We start from the raw sequence: 21,324 nt of genomic DNA, 5'->3' as shown, positions 1-21,324 counted from the left end.
CGGTTTGACTTGGTCCGATTCGGACGGCTGCATCTGGGCGGGCGGGGGTTCCAGGAACTTTTCGGACGTGACTTACTTTCCTGTTGAGATGCTCAGTCGAGAGCTGACAGCGGCGAGCGTCGTCCCAGAGGGGGACATCCGAGTGGGCACCGGGCGAGCCGGCGGCACCCGTCCTGAGACGCCATCAGTCCTCTGGGGCAGACACTGCGGTTTCCGCTTCACAGGCGGTGGGTTTGCGGCTGGTTTGGTTGGTGGAGGAGGAGGAGGAGGAGATTTACTGCGGGTAAAAGGGGGGCGCGTCAGAGGCGGGGACACTGGGAGGGTCCCGAGAGGACGTGCTCCCGGGGACGGGAGGAGAGGGGGCAGGGCACAGAGAGTAGGGAAGGGACGGGGCAGCCTGGGTTGAATTATATAAGGGGGTGTGGCTAGCTAAGGGGGAGACAAGCCTAGCCCGACTCCTGGGCTGGGGGAGTTCAGGGGAGGGTGGGGTGCGGGGTAAGTCAGCCAGGAGGACCCCGCACCAGGGATCGAACACCCAGGAGACCCCTGGGGACCCCAGCAGCGGGCCTCACGGGCTTTGCGTGTGCAGACTGACTCACCAACCTCTCTCCCGCCTCACCCCTGCAACTGCCCAGCCGAGCCAAGCTTCGGCACCCAAGGGTTCCAAGACGAGGCACGAGGAGACGACACGCGTCTCCACGCGCTTGTGCGCCCCCCCGAAAAGTGCTCTTTTGCCTACCGAGGGCGAGGAGAAGGCAAGGGCCGGGGCGGGGGGAATAATACCATGGGGAGGATTGCATGGAAAAAAAATTAGAACTTCCACACAGGGGGGAGAAAAAGAACGGAGGAGGAAAAAAAGCAAGAAAATAGAAAAAAAAAAAAAACACAAAAAACTAAGAGGACGCGAACACCGATCGGAATCCTGCTTTCCTTCGCAAGGCGCGCAGATTTCCTCCTTATCCCCCAACTCCCACCCCACCCCACCCCATCCCGGCCTGGCATTTCTTTGTCTCCAAGGCAACCCGCCTGGAAGACTTGGGGTGGCCCAGCGACTTCTGGGCATGGTAGTTTCCGAGAAGCAGAGAGGCGGGAGGTGTGGCTGCATCAAGGAAATGATTTGGGAAGCGGAAAACCCTTGAGGCGTGACCTGGTGGGAAAAAGAGGGAGGGGAGGAAACGGGTAGGCGCGAAGGTTCGTGGGAGTTGTAGTTCTGAGCCTGTGACCGGCTGGAGCCGGAAGTCGTGAGACAGGTGCGAGCACGGCCGGCCCTGGGACCTTGGCTGGTCTGTCCCCGGCCCAGGCTCCCAAGCGCAGCCAGGGAGGGCTGACTCCCTTCCCTCCAGGATTCTCACGGCCTTCGTTCGGGCGCTGGGGGTGGGGTGGGACTGGGGGTGCTGTTTGTGCAACAGTAGTGTACGCGCAAACCCCACGTCGTGCCTGGCTGACTGCTTTATTATAGTAAGTGAGCGGAGTGTTTGGTTCCTCCAGATTTGACAGGAAATCCTGCTCTTGGGGCAAACTGGGTCGTTGAAGGCTCTACGGAGCACCCCGGTTCTCGCTTGTAACTTAACAGACTGCGCACTTGTTAGGAGTCCAACTAGTGTGGTTGCCAAGGATACAGTCATGAGTAGATCCAGTATACAGCCTGCACTTAACCTCCCTCCCTCCCTCCCTCCCTCCCTCCCTCCCTCCCTCCCTCTCTCTCTCTCTCTCTCTCTCTCTCTCTCATCTCTATCTCTCTGTATCACTCTGTCTTTGACTGTCTGTCTTTGTTTCTCTGTCTCTGTCTCTCCTTTTTGGTTTTGGTTTTTCGAGACATGGTTTATTGCAACCCTGCTGAACTCGCTCTGTAGACCAGGCTGGCCTCAAACTCACAGAGATCCGCCTGCCTCTGCCTCCCGAGTGCTGTGATTAAAGGCCTGCGCCACCACCACTCTTTTTTTTTTTTCCCCAAGATTTTATTTTTATGTTAGGCGTGTTTTGCCTTCATGAATGTTAAGTACACCAAGTGTGTACCAACAGGGGCCAGGAGTGGGCGACAGATCCTCTGTAACTAGGGTTACTGATCGCTGTGAGCGTCCTTTTGGGACGCTGGGAACTGAACCCGTGTCTTTTGCAAGAGCAGCCAGTGCTCTTAACCGCTGAGCCATCTCTCCATCCTCTTGTTTCTTTTTTTGTTTTGTTTTGTTTTGTTTTTCGAGACAGGGTTTCTCTGTATTGTTTTGGAGGTTGTCCTGGAACTCGTTCTGTAGATCAGCCCGGCCTCGAACTCACAGAGATCCGCCTGCCTCTGCCTCCCGAGTGCTGGGATTAAAGGCATGCGCCACCAACGCCCGGCTTTGTTCTTGTTTTGAGACAAATCCCCATGTATTCCAGAATGGCCTGGAATTCACTATGTGGTCAAGAATGGCCCAAGACTCCTGATTGTCCTGCATCTACCCCGATACTGTCTACGAGTGCAGGAATGGGCTCATTTCCCCTGCCTATTAAAGAATTAAAAGACAGGAAATAAGCCAGGCAGTGGTGGCGCACGCCTTTAATCCCAGCCCTCGGGAGGCAGAGGCAGGCGGATCTCTGTGAGTTCGAGGCCAGCCTGGTCTACAAAGTGAGTTCCTGGACAGCCAGGGCTACACAGAGAAACCCTATCTCCAAAACAAAAGCACAGACATGGGCTGGAGAGATGGTTCAGTGGTTAAGAGCACTGGTTGCTCTAGCAGAGGACCCAGGTTCAATTCCCAGCACCCACACGGCGGCTCACAACTGTCTGCAACTCCAGTTTCAGGGAAGCCAACACCCTCACACAGACATCCATGCAGGCAAATGCACCGTAAAAGAAAAAAAGGGGAATCAGGATCCCGCGCCTTGAAGTTGTAGTCGAGGTCCGGCAAGATGGGTTTGGTGTGTAAAGATGGCTAAACCGATGCCCTCGAGGCATGCACACCCACTGACTGCAGCGGTTAAAGAATCCTTTTATTTAAGAATTACAGGTGACCCTCAGAACCCCACCACCCTGTGCTCGGGTGCTGCGTTTTGTGAACACGAGAAAGAAACCCTTAGGCGTTGCACAAGTGCACGTTTCACTAGAGGAACAGCAAAGAAAAGGCCGAAAGTGGTCCGGAAGCAGAGGCTCGTTCCGCTCGCTCTCTCGGGGCCTCTTCTCGCTGCTCGGTCCCCTGAGAGACTTCCCCTCCGGGTTGCAGGGCCACCTTGCAGGTGAGATGCCTGGGAGCTCGAGGGCTTGTGTAGGTTGACTGAGACGGGCCAGGCTCACTAGAAAGAGCAGCAGGGGTCGTCTCTGGGGAAGACACGAGAGGGGGAGAAACAATCGCACACGTATTTACATCGTCATATAGTAACCACACGCCTTGCCTCGTGGCACCCTAACCGCCCCACAGGACTCTATGGGAGACGCCCGAGCCTACCCCGCTCGCTCGCCCTCATCCTGGACCAGGGCCATGCTCCGCAGGGCCCACCCACTTTCTTCCTCCTCCCCCTAGGGCTGATGTCACGTCCCTCAGACCTCTTGGGGATTGGCTCCTACTGAAGGCTTGGCTTCTTCCTTTCTTTCTTTCTTTCTTTCTTTCTTTCTTTCTTTCTTTCTTTCTTTCTTTCTTTCTTTCTTTCTTTCTTTCTTTCTTTCTTTCTTTGTCTCCCTCCCTCTCTCCCTTCCTCCCTCTCCCTCCCTCCCTCCCTCCCTCCCTCCCTCCCTCTCTCTCTCTCTCTCTCTCTCTCTCTCTCTCTCTCTCTCTCTATCTCTATCTTTGGGTGGGGGATTGTTTTGTTTTTGTTTTTTCTTTCGGGACTGTGTTTCTCTGTGTACTCCTGGCTGTCCTGAAACTAGCTCTATAGACCAGGCTGGCCCCAAACTGAGAAATCCCTCCTGCCTCTGCCTCCCAAGTGCTGGGATTGAAGGTGTGCACCACCACTGCCCGTATTTTTCTATTTTTTTATTTACTTTTGTTTTATGTGTGTCGTTGTCCATGCGTAAGTACACCACCTGCATGCAGTGCGCATTGAGGCCAGAAGAGGGTGTCAGCTCTCCTGCAACTGACGGCTGCCAGTCACCACGGGGTTGCTGGGAGCCAACCTAGCAGCAACTGTTCTTAACTTCTGAGCCGTCTTTCTGGCTCCCGTTTCATTTTTAATTATGCATGTGTGTGGGGAGGGCGTGGAGAGATGGTTCAGTGTCCGTGTGAATGCAGATGCGCTTGCAAGGTGTCCTTGCAGGCCGGAAATGGACATCCGTGGCTGGAGTTCCAGGTAGTCCGAGTGCCACAATGTGTGTGCTGAGGATTTAATGTCCTCGGCAAGTAACCTCTGAGCTATCTCCCTAGCGCTCCTCTCCAATAACAGAGCAAAGCATAAGCCCCTCTTAGAAGGACATTGAAATGTATTTTACTGTGTTGGGGGGTGAGGGAGCGTGCACATGCCAGTTCTCCCGTGGTGAAGAAGAATGAGCTTGGGACCCTCGTGCAATTCTGTGACTCCGACTGGAGCTTTCAAACCCTACCTGGGCCACACTAGCTATTTAAAACCAACCTCCTTAGCCGGCGGCCGTGGCGCACACCTTTAATCCCAGCACTGGGGAGACAGAGGCAGGTAGATCTCTGTGAGTTCGAGATCAGCCTGGTCTATAGAGTGAGTTCCAGGACAGCTAGGGCTACACAGAGAGACCCGGTCTCTAAATAAATAAATAAACACACAAATAAATAAATCGTCCCTCTCTCGTGTTCCCTCTGCCTTGCTGAGAGCCATCACACCCCTGACGCTATCCACCCAAACTCTAGTCCCTCATTTGGCCACTCCCTCCTCCCCAGGCTGACTACCAAGGTCCAGCAATCGAAGTATTGAAGTTCAGCACCCTTCTGCTCACTTAGTTAACATGAACAATTAAAATTAGACAGAAAGGAAATGGCCGCCAAAGGGAGTGGCGCTATTAGGAGGTGTGGCCTTGTTGGAGTGGGTGTGGCCTTGTTGGAGTGGGTGTGGTCTTATTGGAGGAAGTGTGTCAGTGTGGAGGTGGCCTTTAAGGGCTCATATATGCTCAAGCCACTCCCAGTCTCTCAGACCACTTCCTGTTGTCCTACGTTTGGCTACTTACCCAGGACCGCTTCTGCCTGCCTGTCACCGTGATGCACTGTGAGGATGATGAACTAAACCTCTGAAAATGTAAGCCACCCCCAATTAAAATCTTTTTGCCTTTGAAAGAGTTGCCATGACCGTGGTGTCTCTCTTCATGGCAACCAAAGCCCCAAACTAAGACCCTTGGGGGTTTCACCTTTCGCCTTTATAAACTGCCGGTTTCCACGTCTGTCTCCTCACTATCTAGAGGCAGCCCTTGTCCCCCTTTGGGACAAATGCCTCTGCCCTATTCCTTGTTCCCTTACCCTCCTCCCTCTTCCTCCTGTGTTTAATCCCTTATCCCTGCCCTTCCTCCCTCTGGGGAAATAAATCTCCTTTGTGTTGAGAACTTGGCCTTGGGGCTCCTGAGTCAATGCTTTTCTCTTCCAAAACAAACTGTAATTTTAAAAGTTTAAAGCTGGGGCTGGAGAGATGGCTCAGTGGTTAAGAGCACTGGCTGCTCTTCCAGAGGTCAAGAGTTCAACTTCTAGAAACCACATGGTGGCTCACAACCATCTGTAATGGGATCTGATGCCCTCTTCTGGCCTGCAGGTGTACATGCAGGCAGAACACTGTATACATAATAAACAAATGAATAAATAAATAAATCTCTTCTTTGTTTCTCTCTGTTTTGGAGACAGGGTTTCTCTGTGTAACAGCCCTGACTGTCCTGGAACTCACTCTGTAGACCAGGCTGGCTTTGAACTCACAGAAATCCACCTGCCTCTGCCTCCCGAGTGCTGGGATTAAAGGCGTGCACCGCCACTGTCTGGAATAAATAAATAAACCTTAAAAAAAAGTTTAAAGCTAACCTCCCTTGACCCATTGGCAAAAGCGGAAATGCCCTTCCCTGCGATGCCATACCTCACATTCATGTCCGGGCTACAATAGTGGCAGTAACACTGGCGGAGACAACGGTGATGGAGGGAACACGAGACAGAGAGAGATTAAATTACCAACGAAACAAAAACCAACCAACTCACTCGCCTCCCTCCTACCTGTCCCTCCTTCCCGCCTGTTAGGTATTGGTGATGGGCCGGCCTCCCTACGTCCCCAAGCCCTGTCCGTTTTTCCCAAGCCCTGCCACCTCCACACCCAGTGCGTCTAACACAGACACCGATGACCTTTTGACCAGGGTCACTTTTCAGTGCACGTGGTGCAAGAAGGTTGACAGCTGTCCCTAGCGTCTCACTGAAATCCATCCTTCAGTGGTGGCCCATAAAATAAAATAAAATAAAATGTCCCCAGACCTTGTTCCGATCCAAGTCACCTCTGTGAGACCCAGGGCTCCCCAGTCAACTCCTGGGTCTCCCCGTTTCCCTCAGCCCTCAAACCTAATCCATGAGGTCCATTCCTGATTAAGAGTGTAGCTCAGTGGTTCTCAACCTGTGTGGTGCAACCCCAGACCCTTTCACAGGGGTCTTCTTCTGAGACCATCAGAAAGCAGAAATACTTATATTAGGATTCATACCAGTAGCAATATTACAGTTATGAAGTAGCAGTGAGAATAATTAGATGGTTGGGGGTCATCACAACATGAGGAACTGTATTAAAGGGTCACAGCATTAGGAAGGTTGAGAGCCCCTGGTCTAGTAGATTTAGCAGGAGTTTCCTCATGTGCAGAACCACCATAGACCCTGTCTTGACCATGGACAGGTCTTTCTGCTTCCCCTGGGTTCTGCTCTAAATTCTCTCCACACTCAGTGCCCAGAGGATTCATTTCACAACTCAGACGGGAATGAAGACCTGGGTTGATCCCAAGCACCCCCTGGACTATCTGTGGTGCTTTATGCAGATAATGTCAGCATCCTGGCCTACATTAGAGACCCTCTTTCATCGAGATGGCTCAGCAGGCAGAGATGCTTGCAGGTGTCTTATCCATCAGCATCTCCAGAAAACAGCAAAAAGACTTGGTCCTGAATCAGCCGGGCTGTGGTGGCACACACCTTTAATCCCAGCACTCGGGAGGCTGAGGCAGGTGGATCTCTGTGAGTTTGAGGCCAGCCTGGTTTACAGAGCGAGTTCCAGGACAGGCTCCAAAACAATACAGAGAAACCCTGTCTCGAAAAACCAAAAAATAAGGGGGGGGGACCTTACCCTATCTGAATGAAGACAGAGGAGGAGTGGATGGGAGTGGTGGTAGGAGGGAGGTGGGGGGAGGAGACGGGAGGAAAGGAAGGAGGGAGGGGAACTATGGTTGGTATGTAAAATAAAATAATGAATTAAAAAACAATAAATAATTAAAAAGAGACAAGGTAATTTAAGTTATAAGAGCTAGTTTGAATTAAAAAAAAAGAAGCCTAAGTTAAGGCTGAGCTTTCATAATTAATATTAAGCCTCCCTGTGGTTATTGGGGAGCTGTCCGTCCCACAAAAGAGAGTTGGACAAGAAAGTTTGCTGCACTGTGTAGGCTCCCTTCTCCTCTCCCTTCCCAGCCTGTGTCTCCCCTTTGTCTTCACCTTCGTCCCTCCACACATAGAAAGGCACCCCAGGTTCTGCCTCCTTACCCAGTCTCCTTTATTGTAGGACACGAAGAGAAAGGTTATCACCATGTAGGCACATCTCAAAAAGCTCCAGCCGCTATTCTTCACAAATACCCTGGCAGTGGTGGTGGCTGGGGGAGACTTCACTGGAGAAAAATGGTGAGAATGATTGATAATACCCAGAAATCCCTGCCCCTCTGGCACTCCAAGCTTGGAGTGTGTATCTCCTGGGTTGAATTTTTTTTTAATATTTATTTATTGTGAACACAACATCTTGCTTCCATTATGTCTGGACACCAGAAGAGGACACCAGATCTCATTACAGATGGCTGTGAGCCACCATGTGGTTGCTGGGAATTGAACTCAGGACCTCTGGAAGGGCAGTCAGTGCTTCTAACCTCTGAGCCATCTCTCCAGCCCTGAATTTTTTTTTTTAACATTCGACGTTGTGGCCATATTCTCCCATCTTGGTCATCACTCAACTCTCAGGCAAACTATTTGCTCTTTCATCTCTCTCTCTCTCTCTCTCTCTCTCTCTCTCTCTCTCTCTCTCTCTCTCTCTCTCTCTCTCTCTCTCTCTCTCTCCTCATATCTAGGCATCACTGAGTTACCCGTACATTGAGAAAAAACACACTCATCAAACCACCTTTTGCAGGAACCTGACCAAGGTCCCTCTTTTTGGTGGAGTAATGTCCTTCTGTATATGTGTTTCTCTTATTGGTTGATGAATAAAACACTGTAGAGGCAGGGAGATAGGTGGGACTAGGAGGCGAGGAGAATTCTGGGAAACGTAGGCAGAGAGACAATGCAGAGGGACACCATGTAGGACGCAGTAGGCGTTTTCTGGTAAGATAAGTTCATGTAGAAATACATAGATTAGTAGTTATGGGTTAATAATTAAGAGAGAGCTAGCCAGTAAGAAGCCCTAGCCATCGGCCAACAGCTTAATGATTAACGTATGTCTCTGTGTGCTTATTTGGGGCTGAGACTCCAGTTACATCTTTTTGTTGAGTTTATTTGATTTGGATTGATTTTTTTGAAACAGGGCCCCATGGACTCGGGCTGGCTGCACACGAAAGATGTCGCTGGGGCAACCTCTTGACCCTCCTGCCTCCACCTTGCCAGTACCCAGATCGCAGGCATGTGCCACCAAGCCCATCTTACTAACTGTGTCACTTTCCCTGTGTGCATGTTCTCTGTGTGTATGTGTTTTATACACATGTGTGCACACACACACTCATGCCTGTGAAGGCCGTCGGATGATGTCACTGTCTTCATCAGCCCTGTTCCACTTTATGTTTTATTCCATCTTTTCTTATCTGTCTGTCTGTTTGTCTGTCTGTCTGTCTGTCTGTCTATCTATCATCTATGTATCTAGAGACAGGGTGTCTCACTGAACCTGGCGCTCACCAGTTTGGCTAGGCTGGCTCAACCCCACAAGGACAAGTGTTGAGGCTAGAGGATGCCTTGCAGGGGTCCTCATTTCTCTTTCTAGCGTATGGATCTTGGGGATCAAACTCAGGTCAGTGAGTTTGGCAGTAAACACTCTTACCTGCTAAGACAGCTTGCCTGCCCCCCACTTTTCTCTTTCTTTCTTTCTTTTGTTTGTTTGTTTGTTTTTTGAGACAGGGTTTCTCTGTGGCTTTGGAGGCTGTCCTGGAACTAGCTCTTGTAGACCAGGCTGGTCTTGAACTCACAGAGATCTGCCTGCCTCTGCCTCCCGAGTGCTGGTTGATTAAAGGCGTGCGCCACCACCGTGCAGCGCTCCCCCCTTTTAATAGTCTATTTTTTAAGATGTGTGTGGTGGTTTAAGCGGGAATGGCCCCATAGGCTCATGTGTTTGCATACTTGGTCCTACAGTTCCTGTAATTGTTTGGGAAGGGTTAGAGAGTGTGGTCTCTTTGGAGGACATGTGTCATTGTGGGTAGACTTTGAGGTTTAAAAAGCCCACACCATCCCCAGTTCTCTCTGTCTCTGTCTCTCTGTCTCTCTGTCTCACTCTCTCTCCCTCCCTCCCTCCCTCCCTCCCTCCCTCCCTCCCTCCCTCTCTCTCTCTCTCTCTCTCTCTCTCTCTCTCTCTCTCTCTCTCTGCCCTGTGCCTGTGGATCTATGTAAATTCTCAGTCATTGCTCCATTGTCATGCGGGTCCTCCTGTCGCTGCTCTCCCAACCACAACAGTCATGAACTCGCCCTCCGAAACTGTAAGAAAACCAGCCAAGTCAATGCTTTCTTCTATACGTCGCCTTGGCCGGGGCGTCTCATCGCAGCAATAGGAAAGTGACTAAGACATGTGTTCTGTTATCGTTGTGTGGGTGTGCATAGGCGTGTGCACGTGTGGAGGTCACGGGGCGGCTTCTCCCCTCACCTTTACGTGGGATCTGAATGAATGCAGTCCACACACTGCTCCAAAAGCTCCTTCTACCATGGAGCCATCGTGTGGGCCCTGATTTTCTTCACATCGGGTCTCTGTGGGGCGCTCACAATCTCCTACAACATGTTGCTTGGTGGCTCTTTCTCATCGTTGTTTCCGAGACAGGGTTTCTCTGTATTGTTTTGGAGGCTGTCCTGGAACTCGCTCTGTAGTCCAGGCTGGCCTCGAACTCACAGACATCCGCCTGCCTCTGCCTCCCGAGTGCTGGGACTGAAGGCGTGCGCCACCCGGCCAGAGTGCCTCTTTCTTACCTCGGTGTGTCAGGCACCTCCACATGGGGGGGAGCCGAGGGGGCAAGGGTGGCCGAGGACTGTGGATGCTTCCCAGAGACTTTTCTCGGGGAACACATCACACCTCACTCAGAGGGAAGGCGCTAACTGCCCCAAGTGGGGGCTGGGGGATAGCCCCACCCACCTTCTTCTTTGCAGTCATTCGTTTCTTCTGAGAAGGAAAAAGATGGAGACGGTAGGGGAGGGAGGGAGGGAAGGAGAGGAAGATGGAAGCCGGGAAAGGGAAGAGGGGAGAAAGGAAAATTAGGGACTGAATGAGGACGGCCCGTAGCCTCCTTGGTGTCACTTGACTCAGGCACGCTACTGCTACCCGGCTACACACATGCCACACCCCTTCCCCAGATACACGCGCATGCGCGCACATGTGTGGCGGAGCCCCCCCTACTCCTTCAACTCTTGACACAGGTGTCACCTCCCTCCAGCGCCCCGACACACCCGGCCCTCACGTCCCCTGCACGCCCCTCTTCGGAGAACAGCAGTGCTCAGACTCTGAGATGGCTTCGCCAGCATCTTGGTGTCGTCGTCGTCGTCCCCCACCCCCGTCACCAGAATACTAGCTGCACTCGTCTGCTTGGCTTTGTTTTTAAAATTGCATTCATTTATTTGGTGTATGTGTGTGGTGTGGGGTCTGTGTATGTGGGGGGGATGTGGTGTGTGTAGCGTGTGGTGGGGGTGGGGTCTGTGTGTATGTGGGGGGGTGTCGTGGTATGTGGTGGTGGTTTATGGGAGGGTATATGTAGTGCAGAGTCTGTGTGTGTGTGTGTGGGAGTATGCATGGTGTGTGTGGTTAATGGTGCATGTGTGTCTGTGTATGGTGGTGGTATGTCTGATGTGTGTGTTGTATAGGGTCTGTCCGTGTGTGTGTGTGTGTGTGTGTGTGTGTGTGTGTGTGTGCACGTATGTGGTACAGGTGTGCATGCCAGCACACCCAGTGAGACTCTGTTCTCTCCTGCCACTGCTTACATCAGCCTAGGCAGCAGGGCCTTTCCCAGTGAGCCGTCTCCCGGCTCTCCTGTGTGTGGTTGTTTGTTTGGGACAGGGTCTTACGTAGTTCTGGCTGACCTTGAACTTGATAGGCAGCACAGGACGAACCTCTGACCCACCTGCACCCACCTCCCAAGGGCTGGCATTCATGCCTGCGCCACCGCACACTGTTTTCCAGCCGCAGCTGGGAATGTACTGCACACGTCATACTCCCTGTCCTGTCCCTACAAGACGACTCAGCACGGTGAATGGAAGGTGAGGTAGTCTGTTGGTTCAGTACCCGAGGCCTCATGGTTAGTCTGCTAATGATGGTGGGGTTGAGGAAGGCAGGGCTTGCTGACACCTAAAGGCTCTCCCAACCCCAAGAGCTCTGCACATTCGAAAACAAAAAAGGTTGGTGTCCGCAACTCACCGCTCAGCACTTGGAGGCTCAGCAGACCTAGGACAATAGAGACAGAATCACAAAGGCGGCCTGACAGAGCTCGGGTCATAGGGCCCACAGGCTCACCCCCAACCCCTGTGTCTTAACAAGCCCTGCAGAATTCTGGCCTTCAGCGTTAGCACCAAGTGTCTGTCTTTACCAGAGAAAAAGCTAGGAAACATCCTCTCTCTCTCTCTCTCTCTCTCTCTCTCTCTCTCTCTCTCTCTCTCTCTCTCTCTCTCTCTGTGTGTGTGTGTGTGTGTCTGTGTGTGTGAGCACCATGTGCGTAGGCATGCATGCCTGCATGCTGCATGCATGGAGACCAGAGGTCAACCCCAGTTGTGATTTTTTCCCCCAGGGGCTGTCCATTTTAGTTTTAGAAGCAGAGTCTGTCATTGGCCTTGAGCTCCCCAAATATGCTGTGCTGGCTAGCCAGTGAGCCCCAGAGATCCACGTGTCTGTATCTTCCTAGGATTACAGGTGTGCACCACCGCGCCTGGCGTGGGTTCTGCTGCCTGCGTGGCAGGTCCTGGGTTTCCAGGGACGCCTGCACCCAATGGCATCACATTTCAGGTCCCCGCCTCCCCCGATACTCTGACACACAGAGTGTGCATCAGGACCCAGGCCCACACAGCTCGAGATGCTCACCAAGGATCTCTGTGGTCCATCCAGGAGCCAGGAGGTAGTGATGAGTCCAGGGACCACGAGAGAAGAGACCACAAGAGGGAGAAATAAATCACAGCATTCCACGGCGGGAGGTAGGGGACCAGAACAGAGCCCAGCGCTCAGAGCTCAGGACAGTGGGCCTTAGAGAAGAGCTGAACTGAGAAGGGTTTGTCAAGAGACCCGGAGCTTCAAAGAGAATCCGATGGTGATGGAGGACAGAAAGCCGGGCATTGGTGGCGCATGCCTTTAGTCCCAGCACTCGGGAGGCAGAGGCAGGCGGATCTCTGTGAGTTCGAGGCCAGCCTAGTCTACAGAGTTAGTTTCAAGGCAGCCAAGGCTACACAGAGAAACCCTGTCTCAAAAAAACAAAAAACCAAAAAACCAAAACAAAAAAGCAAACAAACAAACCAAACGACAATGGAGGACAGAATGGAGGGGCATTTTAAGTGATTGTTATCTTCCCACTTTTATCTATTTTATTTCATTTCATAAGTTCGGAAGCTTTGCCTGCTTGTGTCTGGGCACCACATGGATCCTTGTTGCCCTTAGAGGTTAAAGAAAGGTGTTGGATCCCCTAGAACTGGAGTTACAGACGGTTGTGAGATGCCGTGTGGTTGCTGGGAATTGAACCCCGGTCCTCTGGAAGAGCAGCCGGCGCTCTTAACCTCTGAGTCACCTCTCCAGCTTCCAATTTTTTTAAAAAAGTATTTGTTTTTATTTTTATTTATGTGTTTGTGTGTATCTGTGTGTGTGTGTTTGTCACAGAAATGCGAGTGACTACAGAGGCCAGAAAAGGGCATTGGACCTCAGGAATCTGGAGTTACAGGTGAGAGTCACTCATGGGTTCTGGGAACCACTGAGTCATTTCCCCAGAATCCTGTTTTAATATTTACTATCATAATGTTGTTATTGTTATTAGTGTGTGCGTGCGTGTGCATGCACAGAAGAGGGCATCAGATCCCTTGGAGCTGGAGTTAGAAGCAGATATGAGTCACCAGATGTGGGCGGGGTCTGAACCCAGCCCTCTGAAAGAGCAGCAAGTGCTCTTAACCACTGAGACATCTCTTCAAGCCTCTCTTACGATTTTTTTCACTTACATTGTATTTACTTATTTACTGGTGTGTGTGTGGACTCAATTCTCTCCTTCCGTCATGTGGATACTAGGGATCAAACTCAGTCCTAGTTGCAAGCTCCTTTACGGTCTGAGTCATCTTGCTGTTCCCAAGCCTGCCTTTTTGAAGACGGGAGTAATGAGAACCCACTCTACCCCGCCCCCCCACCGTCAGCCCCTGCCAGGAATAAAAAGGGGAAGCAGGCCGGGCGTTGGTGGCGCACGCCTTTAATCCCAACACTCGGGAGGCAGAGGCAGGCGGATCTCTGTGAGTTCGAGGCCAGCCTGGTCTACAGAGCGAGTTCCAGGACAGCCTCCAAAGCCACAGAGAAACCCTGTCTCGAAAAACCAAAAAAAAAAGGGGAAGCAGATGAAAAACAGAAAACTGTAGCCGGGCGTCGGTGGCGCACGCCTTTAATCCCAGCACTCGGGAGGCAGAGGCAGGCGGATCTCTGTGAGTTCCAGGGCAGCCTGGTTTACAAAGCTACACAGAGAAACCACGTCTTGAAAAACCAAAAAGAATGAGAGAGAGAGAGAGGTGGGGGGAGAGGGAAGGAGGGAGAGAGGGAGGGAGGGAGGGAGGGAGGGAGGGAGGAGGGAGGGAGGGAGGGAGGGAGGGAGGGAGGAAGGAAGGAAGGAAGGAAGGAAGGAAGGAAGGAAGGAAGGAAGGAAGGAAGGAAGGAAGGAAGGAACGAGCGAACAAATGAACGATGAACTTACGTTTCAATACTGTTGAAACGGGCAGCATGAAGGAGAGGGAAATCCAGTTGGAGTTGTTGGGGACCAGCGGAAGTGACGATCCGAGAGGAGAGAGAAAGGTTGTTAATGATGTCTGGCCTTCTCCCATCCCGCCCGGAGCATCCTCAGTAGAGACCCCCCTTCCCCCGCAGGGAACAAGGACATATCATCCAGTCCAAACGGCACCAGTGAGGCTGTATACAGCCCTGCTGAATCGTCTGTGCCCGGATATTTTAAGACGCATTCATCCTTTTGGCTGGAATCCCCTGGCCCCAGTCTCCCCCGGGGATTCATCCTCCAGATACCTGGAGGGCATCAGAAAAGCGCCCCATTCTTCTCTCCCGAAGTGAGGGAGGAAAGCTTGGTTCCTGGTTATTCGCTGAGCTTTGTTTTCTTTTCTACCCATAGGCGCACATAACTCTTGCTGTCTTGGGCGCTAGGCCAATGGGGAGATTGGGGAATCCGCTCAGATTCCGGGGCCCCCACCATGCAGCCCCAGGAAGTGGGTGGAGCCTGTGGGCCACCTGGATTCTCCACAAGCAGGGCAAGTTCCTCTAAAACCAGCTTTCTCAAAGGGTGGGCATGCGCCTTTAATCCCAGCAGGAGGATCTCTGAGTTCAAGACCCGCCTGGTCTATAGAGCGAGTTCCAGGACAGCCAGGGCTACACAGAGACCCTGCCTTTAAAAACAAAAACAAAAACCCAAAACAACAAAAATAGCTTTCTCTTCTCTTTCCTCTTCCTTCCCATCCCCTCTCTTTCCTCTCCTCTCCCCATCTTCCTTCCTTTTTCTTTTTTGAGATGGAACCTCATGTAGCTCAGGCTAACCTCAAACCCAATATGTAACTGAGGCTAGCCTTGAGCTGCTAACCGTCCTGCCTCAGTCTCCAGAGGGCTGGGATCACAGGTGCATGCCACCATGCCTGGTTCCATCCTTTCTTGTCCCTGCTCCTTCCAAGTGTCTGGAAACACCCAAGTCACGCACCCGAAGGGTAAAACAATAAAAAAAAAAAAAGATTTCCCTGTGCTAGGCATGGTGGTGTGTACACCTGTAATCCCAGCGCTCAGGAGGCTGAGGCAGGATCAGGAGTGTGAGGCCATCCTTGGTTGTATGTGGAGTTCGAGGCTAGCCTGGGCTACTCGAGACCCTTCCACCATACACCAAAGGTCATCAGCCATAGAAAGGAAAGGTAACTTACTTTTCACTGGACAGCGGGTTGGAATCGGAATCAAGGCATCATCGCGGAAAAGGGCAGGGAAGAGAGTAGAATGGATGTTAGTACCTCCCGTCCCTGGCACCTTGCTGTTGTCTGCCACGTGAAATATTTTTTAAAAGTGTTTAACGGTTGTTCTCCTGCTCTGTTGAACGAACCTGGGGAGGAGACCAGGTCTGCAGGCTCCCCGAGCAGACAAAGGCACCATTCTCCTGTGTCCCCAGCCTTACCTCATGTGGGCAGCCCCATGTCTAACTTGAGCTATTTCCCGTTAACGTCTGAACGGGCTGAACATACCTATTCCAAAACGCCCCTGTGACATTTTTACTATGTTTGTTTGTTTTGAGACAGGGTTTCTCTGTATTGTTTTGGAGGCTGTCCTGGAACTCGCTCTTGTAGACCAGGCTGGTCTTGAACTCACAGAGATCCGCCTGCCTCTGCCTCCTGAGTGCTGGGATGAAAGGCGTGCGCCACCACTGCCCGGCTCATTTTTTACTATTTTAAAGGCTTATTTTACTTTTATGTGTGTGTATATGTCTGTGTAAGCAGATGTCGTATGCATGTCCTCGGAAGCCAGCTGGAGTCCCAGGCAATTGTAAGCCTATCTTAAATGGGTACCAGGACCCTAACTTGAGTCTTCCAGGAGAGCAGAAAGTGGTGTTAACCACTGAGTCATCTCTCCAGCCTTAATTTGTTTGTAATTTTCGAGATGGGGTCTGCTCACTCCGTAGACCAAGGCTATCCTTTGGTCTACCTACCAACTCACGACACAGGTTGGAATCAGTCAATCCCCCTGCCTCAGCCTCCCAGCTGCTGGAATTACAAGTGTGAGCCACTACCTCCTGTTTTGGGTTGGGTGCTGTCCAGATCAGATTTGGGGGTATCTAGGGTGAGAGATGCTGAATGGGCGGAGTCTACGTCAATGTTCACAGTTCTGAAAATGCTTGACGTTCGAAACACTTCTAGTCTCGGGCATTTCAGTTAAGGGATACTCAAGCCGCCCTAGACCAGAGAATTTGGCTCAGCCAATCAGAAACATCTGAAATACTTACACATTGTGCAATCAGGGGCTTTGCAATGGACTGGGCCACATAAATCGATGGAATCGCTGTGCCTGTCATCATCCTATGTGCATTATCATCCTTCCAGTCCCCATCCTCCAGCCCCACTGTCCTGTCTGGACACAGTTCCCCAAACTACTTCTGGTTTTTCTCTGCCTAACTTGTGAATTACTTGCTCTAGCAAACCTTTTTGTTGTGGCTCTGGGCCTTCAATATAGGGTCTTGGACATGCTGGCAGAGCACTCTACTGCTGAGTCACAGCCCAGCCCCTCACTGGGGGATTCTAGGCAGGGGCTCTACCACTGAGTCACAGCCCAGCCCCTCACTGGGGAATTCTAGGCAGGGGCTCTAATGCTGGGCCACACCCCCAGCCCCTCACTGGGGGATTCTAGGCAGGGGCTCTACCACTGAGCCACACCCCCAGCCCCTCACTAGGGGATTCTAGGCAGGGGCTCTACCACTGAGCCACACCCCCAGCCCCTCACTGGGGAATTCTAGGCAGGGGCTCTAATGCTGGGCCACACCCCCAGCCCCTCACTGGGGGATTCTAGGCAGGGGCTCTACCACTGAGCCATGCTCCCAGCCCCTCATTGTGAGATTCTAGGCAGGTGTTCTACCACTGAGCTATTCCCTCTTTTTACTTTTGAGACAGAGTTGAAGTCATGACTATCTTGGGCAGCTTAGTGAGAACTTGTTTGAAAATAGAAGAAGTGCTTCTGGGGTACATCAGTACATCACTTGTCTAGAATCCCCCAGTGAGGGCCTGGGGGGTGTGGTTCAGCAGAAGACATCTTCCCAGGTTCTGAGCTCAGTCATTGGGGAGGGGAGTTGAGTGTCATAAACTTCCAAAGTACTTACTTTCTTCTTCTGTCCTGTCTGTTATGAAGGATAAACGCAGCCATGTTCAACAGGGGTGCAGAGAGACGTGTGTGTGTGTGTGTGTGTGTGTGTGTGTATGTGTGTACGTGACGGTGGAGGAGCAAGGGAGAGATGGGGGTGGGGGAGGGAGGGAGGGAGAGAGAGAGAGAGAGAGAGAGAGAGAGAGAGAGAGAGAGAGAGAGAGAGAGAGAAAGAGAGAGGTTAATAGTTTTGCCACCAAATAAGCATCCCCAACCAGTCAGAGACCGGAGATGAGACCACCATTAGAAAGCAGGCGACTCAGCTCTCTCGATTTACAGGGTAAGAAAGAAACTCAAGTCTGTAACCACTCTTTCTCTTAATAAACATACAGAGTGCCTACTGCATCCTGGGCATAAGCAAAGTTTGGGTGAGACAGCGTCTACCCCAAGGAACAATATCCATGGTTTCTAAAAACTTGCAGAGGAAGGGGACCAAAACCCTTGGGAAGTGGGACAGAGATTCGAGTCGTTTCCTGGTCGACCCGCAGGGCATGGCGGGAACTTATAAAGGGGTGGTGGTTGCTGACCTGGAGTGGGTACCAGGGGAGGCTTCTTGGAGGAGGATATGATGTTTTGTCTGACACCTGAAAGATGAGCAGGGGTTAGCTGAGTGGGGGGAAAAAAGAGAAAGAAACTTGGAAGGGAAAGGAAAGACAATTTTCCCAGACACGGGGAAGAGTACGGGCATGGCCCTACCTGAAAAGAACTCAGGCCTCAAAGGGCCCAGAGACAAGACTGTGGCTGGATGATGCTAAGACACGTGAGTCATCTTAGCATCCTAGACTCCAGTCTAAGAGCCACGGAGGTGTTGCTGAACAAACAGGACTTGTGTTCAAATCTTGGTTCATTCACCTCCCAGTCGTGTGACCCCTTTCCTCCGTTTCCTCATCATAAAAACAAAACCAGGAAAGCTCAAAAAGGCGGCTCAGCAGTTAAGAACACTGGCTGCTTTTGAAAAGACAGCCACGGGGTGGCTCACAACGCCCTGTATGAACGCCTGGCTCCAGGGGGGGTCTGATGCCCTTTTCTGGCCCCTCTGGGCACTGCATGTGCAGGACTCCCAGACATGCACACAGGCAAAACACCTGCACTCATAAGATAAAAATAAATACACTTTAGCCAGGTACATGTGGTGGCGCACACCTTTCATCCCAGTGCTTGGGAGACAAAGGAAGGCAGATCTCTGTGATTTTTGTGAGTTTAGGGCCAGCCTGGTCAGCAGAGCTAATTCTAGGACAGCTAGGGTTGTTACACAGAGAAACCCTGTCTCAAAACAAAACAAAACAAAACCAAAACACAGGGTTAATAAAAAGAGTGTAGAGAGTCTGACTCAAGAAAAACTAACATGGAGAGTGATTGAAGAAGACAGTCAGCATTGACCTCTGACCTCCACAGGAACATGTGTGCAGACACACGCCCACACACGCACTAGCACGCACGCCTGCATAGACTGCACGTATACACAGTTGCATCATATCCAGGTGGTGCACACCTGTGATCTCATCACTCAGGAGCGGAGGCAGGTAGACTGGGGGTTCAAGACCAGCTTGGGCTGCACAGGAGACCTTGTCTCAAAAGCGGGGGCGGGGGGCCCGGGGGGGGGGGGAATAGAAGTAGAACAAACAACCGTCGTACAAAGGATTCCAGAATGAGAGGTGTCACTGTTAAAACTGGAGATGCCCTGGAGAACACACACACACTAACAGCATGGCATGGCATTCCCCCCCCCCATTAGAAAAAAAAAAGCCTGAGGAAGATCTGCAAACCCATTAGCTCATTGCTTAGTAATTTTTTCCTTGGTCTTTTGAGTCAGGATTTCAAATGCCAGTTTGATTTATGATCATCCCACAAGCTTTCTGGGATGTCCTTAAGGGGTTTTGTAGACAAAAATTAAGTGATGCTGGAGGGACCCCACTCTAAATCCTGGCACCATCATCCCATGGGCGGAATGAAGAGGAGTATTTGACGCACGCGCGCGCCTGCAGACATCACCCTCCGCTCCCTGACTGTGGATGCAAGACAGCCAGCTGCCTTGGTTTCCTGACGCCACGGTTTCCCCACCATGCTACCCGCTCAGGTTGCAAGCTGGCCAAGCCCTCCCTTTCCTAAGCCCGGGGTATTCTCCCGCTGCTGTGAGAAAAGTAAAAGATACAGTCTGGGACTCACTATGTAACCCAGGCTGTCCCCCAACAGTGGCTAGCCCATTGAGCAATCTCCATGGTTTCCAAGAACCTCCCCCCATGCTCCCAATCTGCTCATAACTGAGAGGCCAGCATGGGACCAATCCAGACCCCCTGAATGTAGGCGTCAGTGAGGAGGCCTGGGCAATCCATGGGGCCTTGGGTAGTAGATGAGTATTTTTCCCTGGCAAACAAATGATCTTTGGGTGCCCATCCCACAATAAGTACTCCCGGAAATCAGACTGGAAGAAATAGAGCAGGGTACCCAGTATCCTCCCCTGGCCTGTGCACGCATGCACAGGTGTGTACACACACACATGCACACACACATCAACATTTTGGGACAGCAAGATGGGCCAGCCAATGGAAGGGTGCTTGCTGACAAGTCTGAAGGTCTGGCTCTATTCCTAGGACCCACACGGTGGAAAGATGGGATCAACTCCCGTCAGGCGTCATCAGCCACCCCCACGTGCATCCCTCGGCCCTGCGGTCCCCTTCAGTATCAGCATCTCTTCTGTTTAAATTCCAAGTCGAATAAACGAAGCACTCAACTGGGTAGCCCACGAGGCATTCTGTGGCCTCGCTAGGTCTGCGTGGGTCACCCCTCGACAAGAAAGAGAAAGGCTGTGGGCTGAGGACATAGATACACACTTACCATCCGGGGACAGTCTGCTCATCAGCCCTGAGGAAGGAGACAAAAAAATAAATGTCAACACACACACAGAACAATTGCAACAGAAAAAAAAATCCACAATGAGTGGATTTTCCCAGTCAAACGGAGTCAGCCAACTTTCTGGGGGGAAGTGTGGCTCTGGTGCCTTACGTGTCGGGGTCAAGGCCACCGAGGATGGCAACACATGTGTTTGTAGGGTCTGTTGGAGTGTATGCAATTCACCACTGACCCAACATATGATCGTCATGTAGTACATGACTGTGACCCCACTTGATTCTGAATTAGTTCCATCTTTGCGTTTCCATCATTTGGGCATGACACATGCTAAAATCTTATCAGGTTTCTACGTGCATGCGTGGGCATATTCATATTGAGGCCAAAGATCAACCTTTGGCGTGCGTGCGTGCGTGCGTGCGTGCGTGCGTGCGTGCGTGCGTGCGCGGGCATGCAGTGCCCGGCAAGACCAGAAGAGGGCGACAGAGCTCTTGGAACTGGAGTTACAGGCAGTTGTGGGCTGCAGGACATGATTGTTGGGAAGTGAACTCGAATCCTCTGGAAGAGCAGTAGGTGCTCCTAACCACTGAACCATCTCTCTAGCCCCTGCCCTGGCCTTTATTTTTAAAATAAGGAGTTGCTCGTACTACACTGCACGTGTGAAAGACAAAGGATAACTTGCTGGAGTTGGTCCTCTCCTTTTACTACGAGTGTCTCTAGGATGAGGTCAGGTCATGAAGCATTAAGGGCTTCCACCTTTAAACATATGCATGTGTGCGCCAGTGTGTGCACATGCACGTGTGTGTGTGTGTGTGTGTGTGTACCTGTGCCATAGTGCATACGTGGAGGTCAAAAGACAAGCATGAGTGTGGTCCACAATTTTAATCTTTTGAGACAGGGTCTACGTAGCCCTGGCTGTCCTAGAACTCTTCTATTTAGACCAGGCTGGCCTCGAACTCACAGAGCTGGGGTTAAAGGCGTCTTCCAGCCCACAAATTCTTGCTCAAAGTTATCCACTGAACTTTCTGGTCTGTGACACTGCCGGTGTGACGCCCATGC

The 21,324-nt window shown here is 51.6% G+C and overlaps 2 protein-coding genes across 4 annotated transcripts in view; both read right to left on the bottom strand.

The window, feature by feature from the left end:
- Positions 1-954, bottom strand: part of Znf667 (zinc finger protein 667) — a 28,941-nt gene extending 27,987 nt beyond the window's left edge. For both annotated transcript variants that reach the window (XM_040734002.1, XM_040734003.1), the window contains exon 1: positions 77-954. In XM_040734002.1, the coding sequence (XP_040589936.1) occupies positions 77-138 (62 nt within the window). In that variant the 5' untranslated portion in view covers positions 139-954. The remainder of the gene's footprint in view (positions 1-76) is intronic.
- A 2,003-nt stretch (positions 955-2,957) lies between these two features.
- Eddm13 (epididymal protein 13) lies at positions 2,958-20,647 on the bottom strand. 2 transcript variants are annotated; one of them, XM_040734030.1, is made up of 12 exons: positions 20,501-20,647; positions 20,254-20,280; positions 17,946-18,002; positions 17,378-17,395; positions 15,444-15,449; positions 14,228-14,236; positions 12,379-12,387; positions 11,722-11,748; positions 10,450-10,476; positions 7,629-7,750; positions 5,986-6,023; positions 2,958-3,295 (listed from the first exon to the last, which is right to left on the bottom strand). In XM_040734030.1, exons 1-12 carry the CDS (start codon positions 20,505-20,507, stop codon positions 3,271-3,273), a joined length of 372 nt encoding a protein of 123 aa, XP_040589964.1. In that variant the 5' UTR covers positions 20,508-20,647; the 3' UTR covers positions 2,958-3,270. The 2 variants fall into 2 exon arrangements, with proteins under 2 accessions (XP_040589964.1, XP_040589965.1); XM_040734031.1 differs by lacking the exon at positions 17,946-18,002.
- Positions 20,648-21,324: the final 677 nt, after the last annotated feature.

Source organism: Mesocricetus auratus, unplaced genomic scaffold, assembly GCF_017639785.1.
Source record: "Mesocricetus auratus isolate SY011 unplaced genomic scaffold, BCM_Maur_2.0 Super-Scaffold_100037, whole genome shotgun sequence".
NCBI lineage: Eukaryota > Metazoa > Chordata > Mammalia > Rodentia > Cricetidae > Mesocricetus > Mesocricetus auratus.
The sequence above is the reverse complement of the archived record's forward strand: the minus strand, read 5'-3'. Positions and strand labels throughout refer to the sequence as shown.

What these genes read in the sequence shown, in the direction of transcription:
- Eddm13 (XM_040734030.1), bottom strand. An exon ending in GAGCAGACTGTCCCCGGATG is followed by an intron (nt 18,003 to 20,253) that starts GTAAGTGTGTAT and finishes CTCATCTTTCAG; the next exon opens with GTGTCAGACAAAACATCATA. An exon ending in CCTACAATAAAGGAGACTGG is followed by an intron (nt 6,024 to 7,628) that starts GTAAGGAGGCAG and finishes TGTCTCCGCCAG; the next exon opens with TGTTACTGCCACTATTGTAG.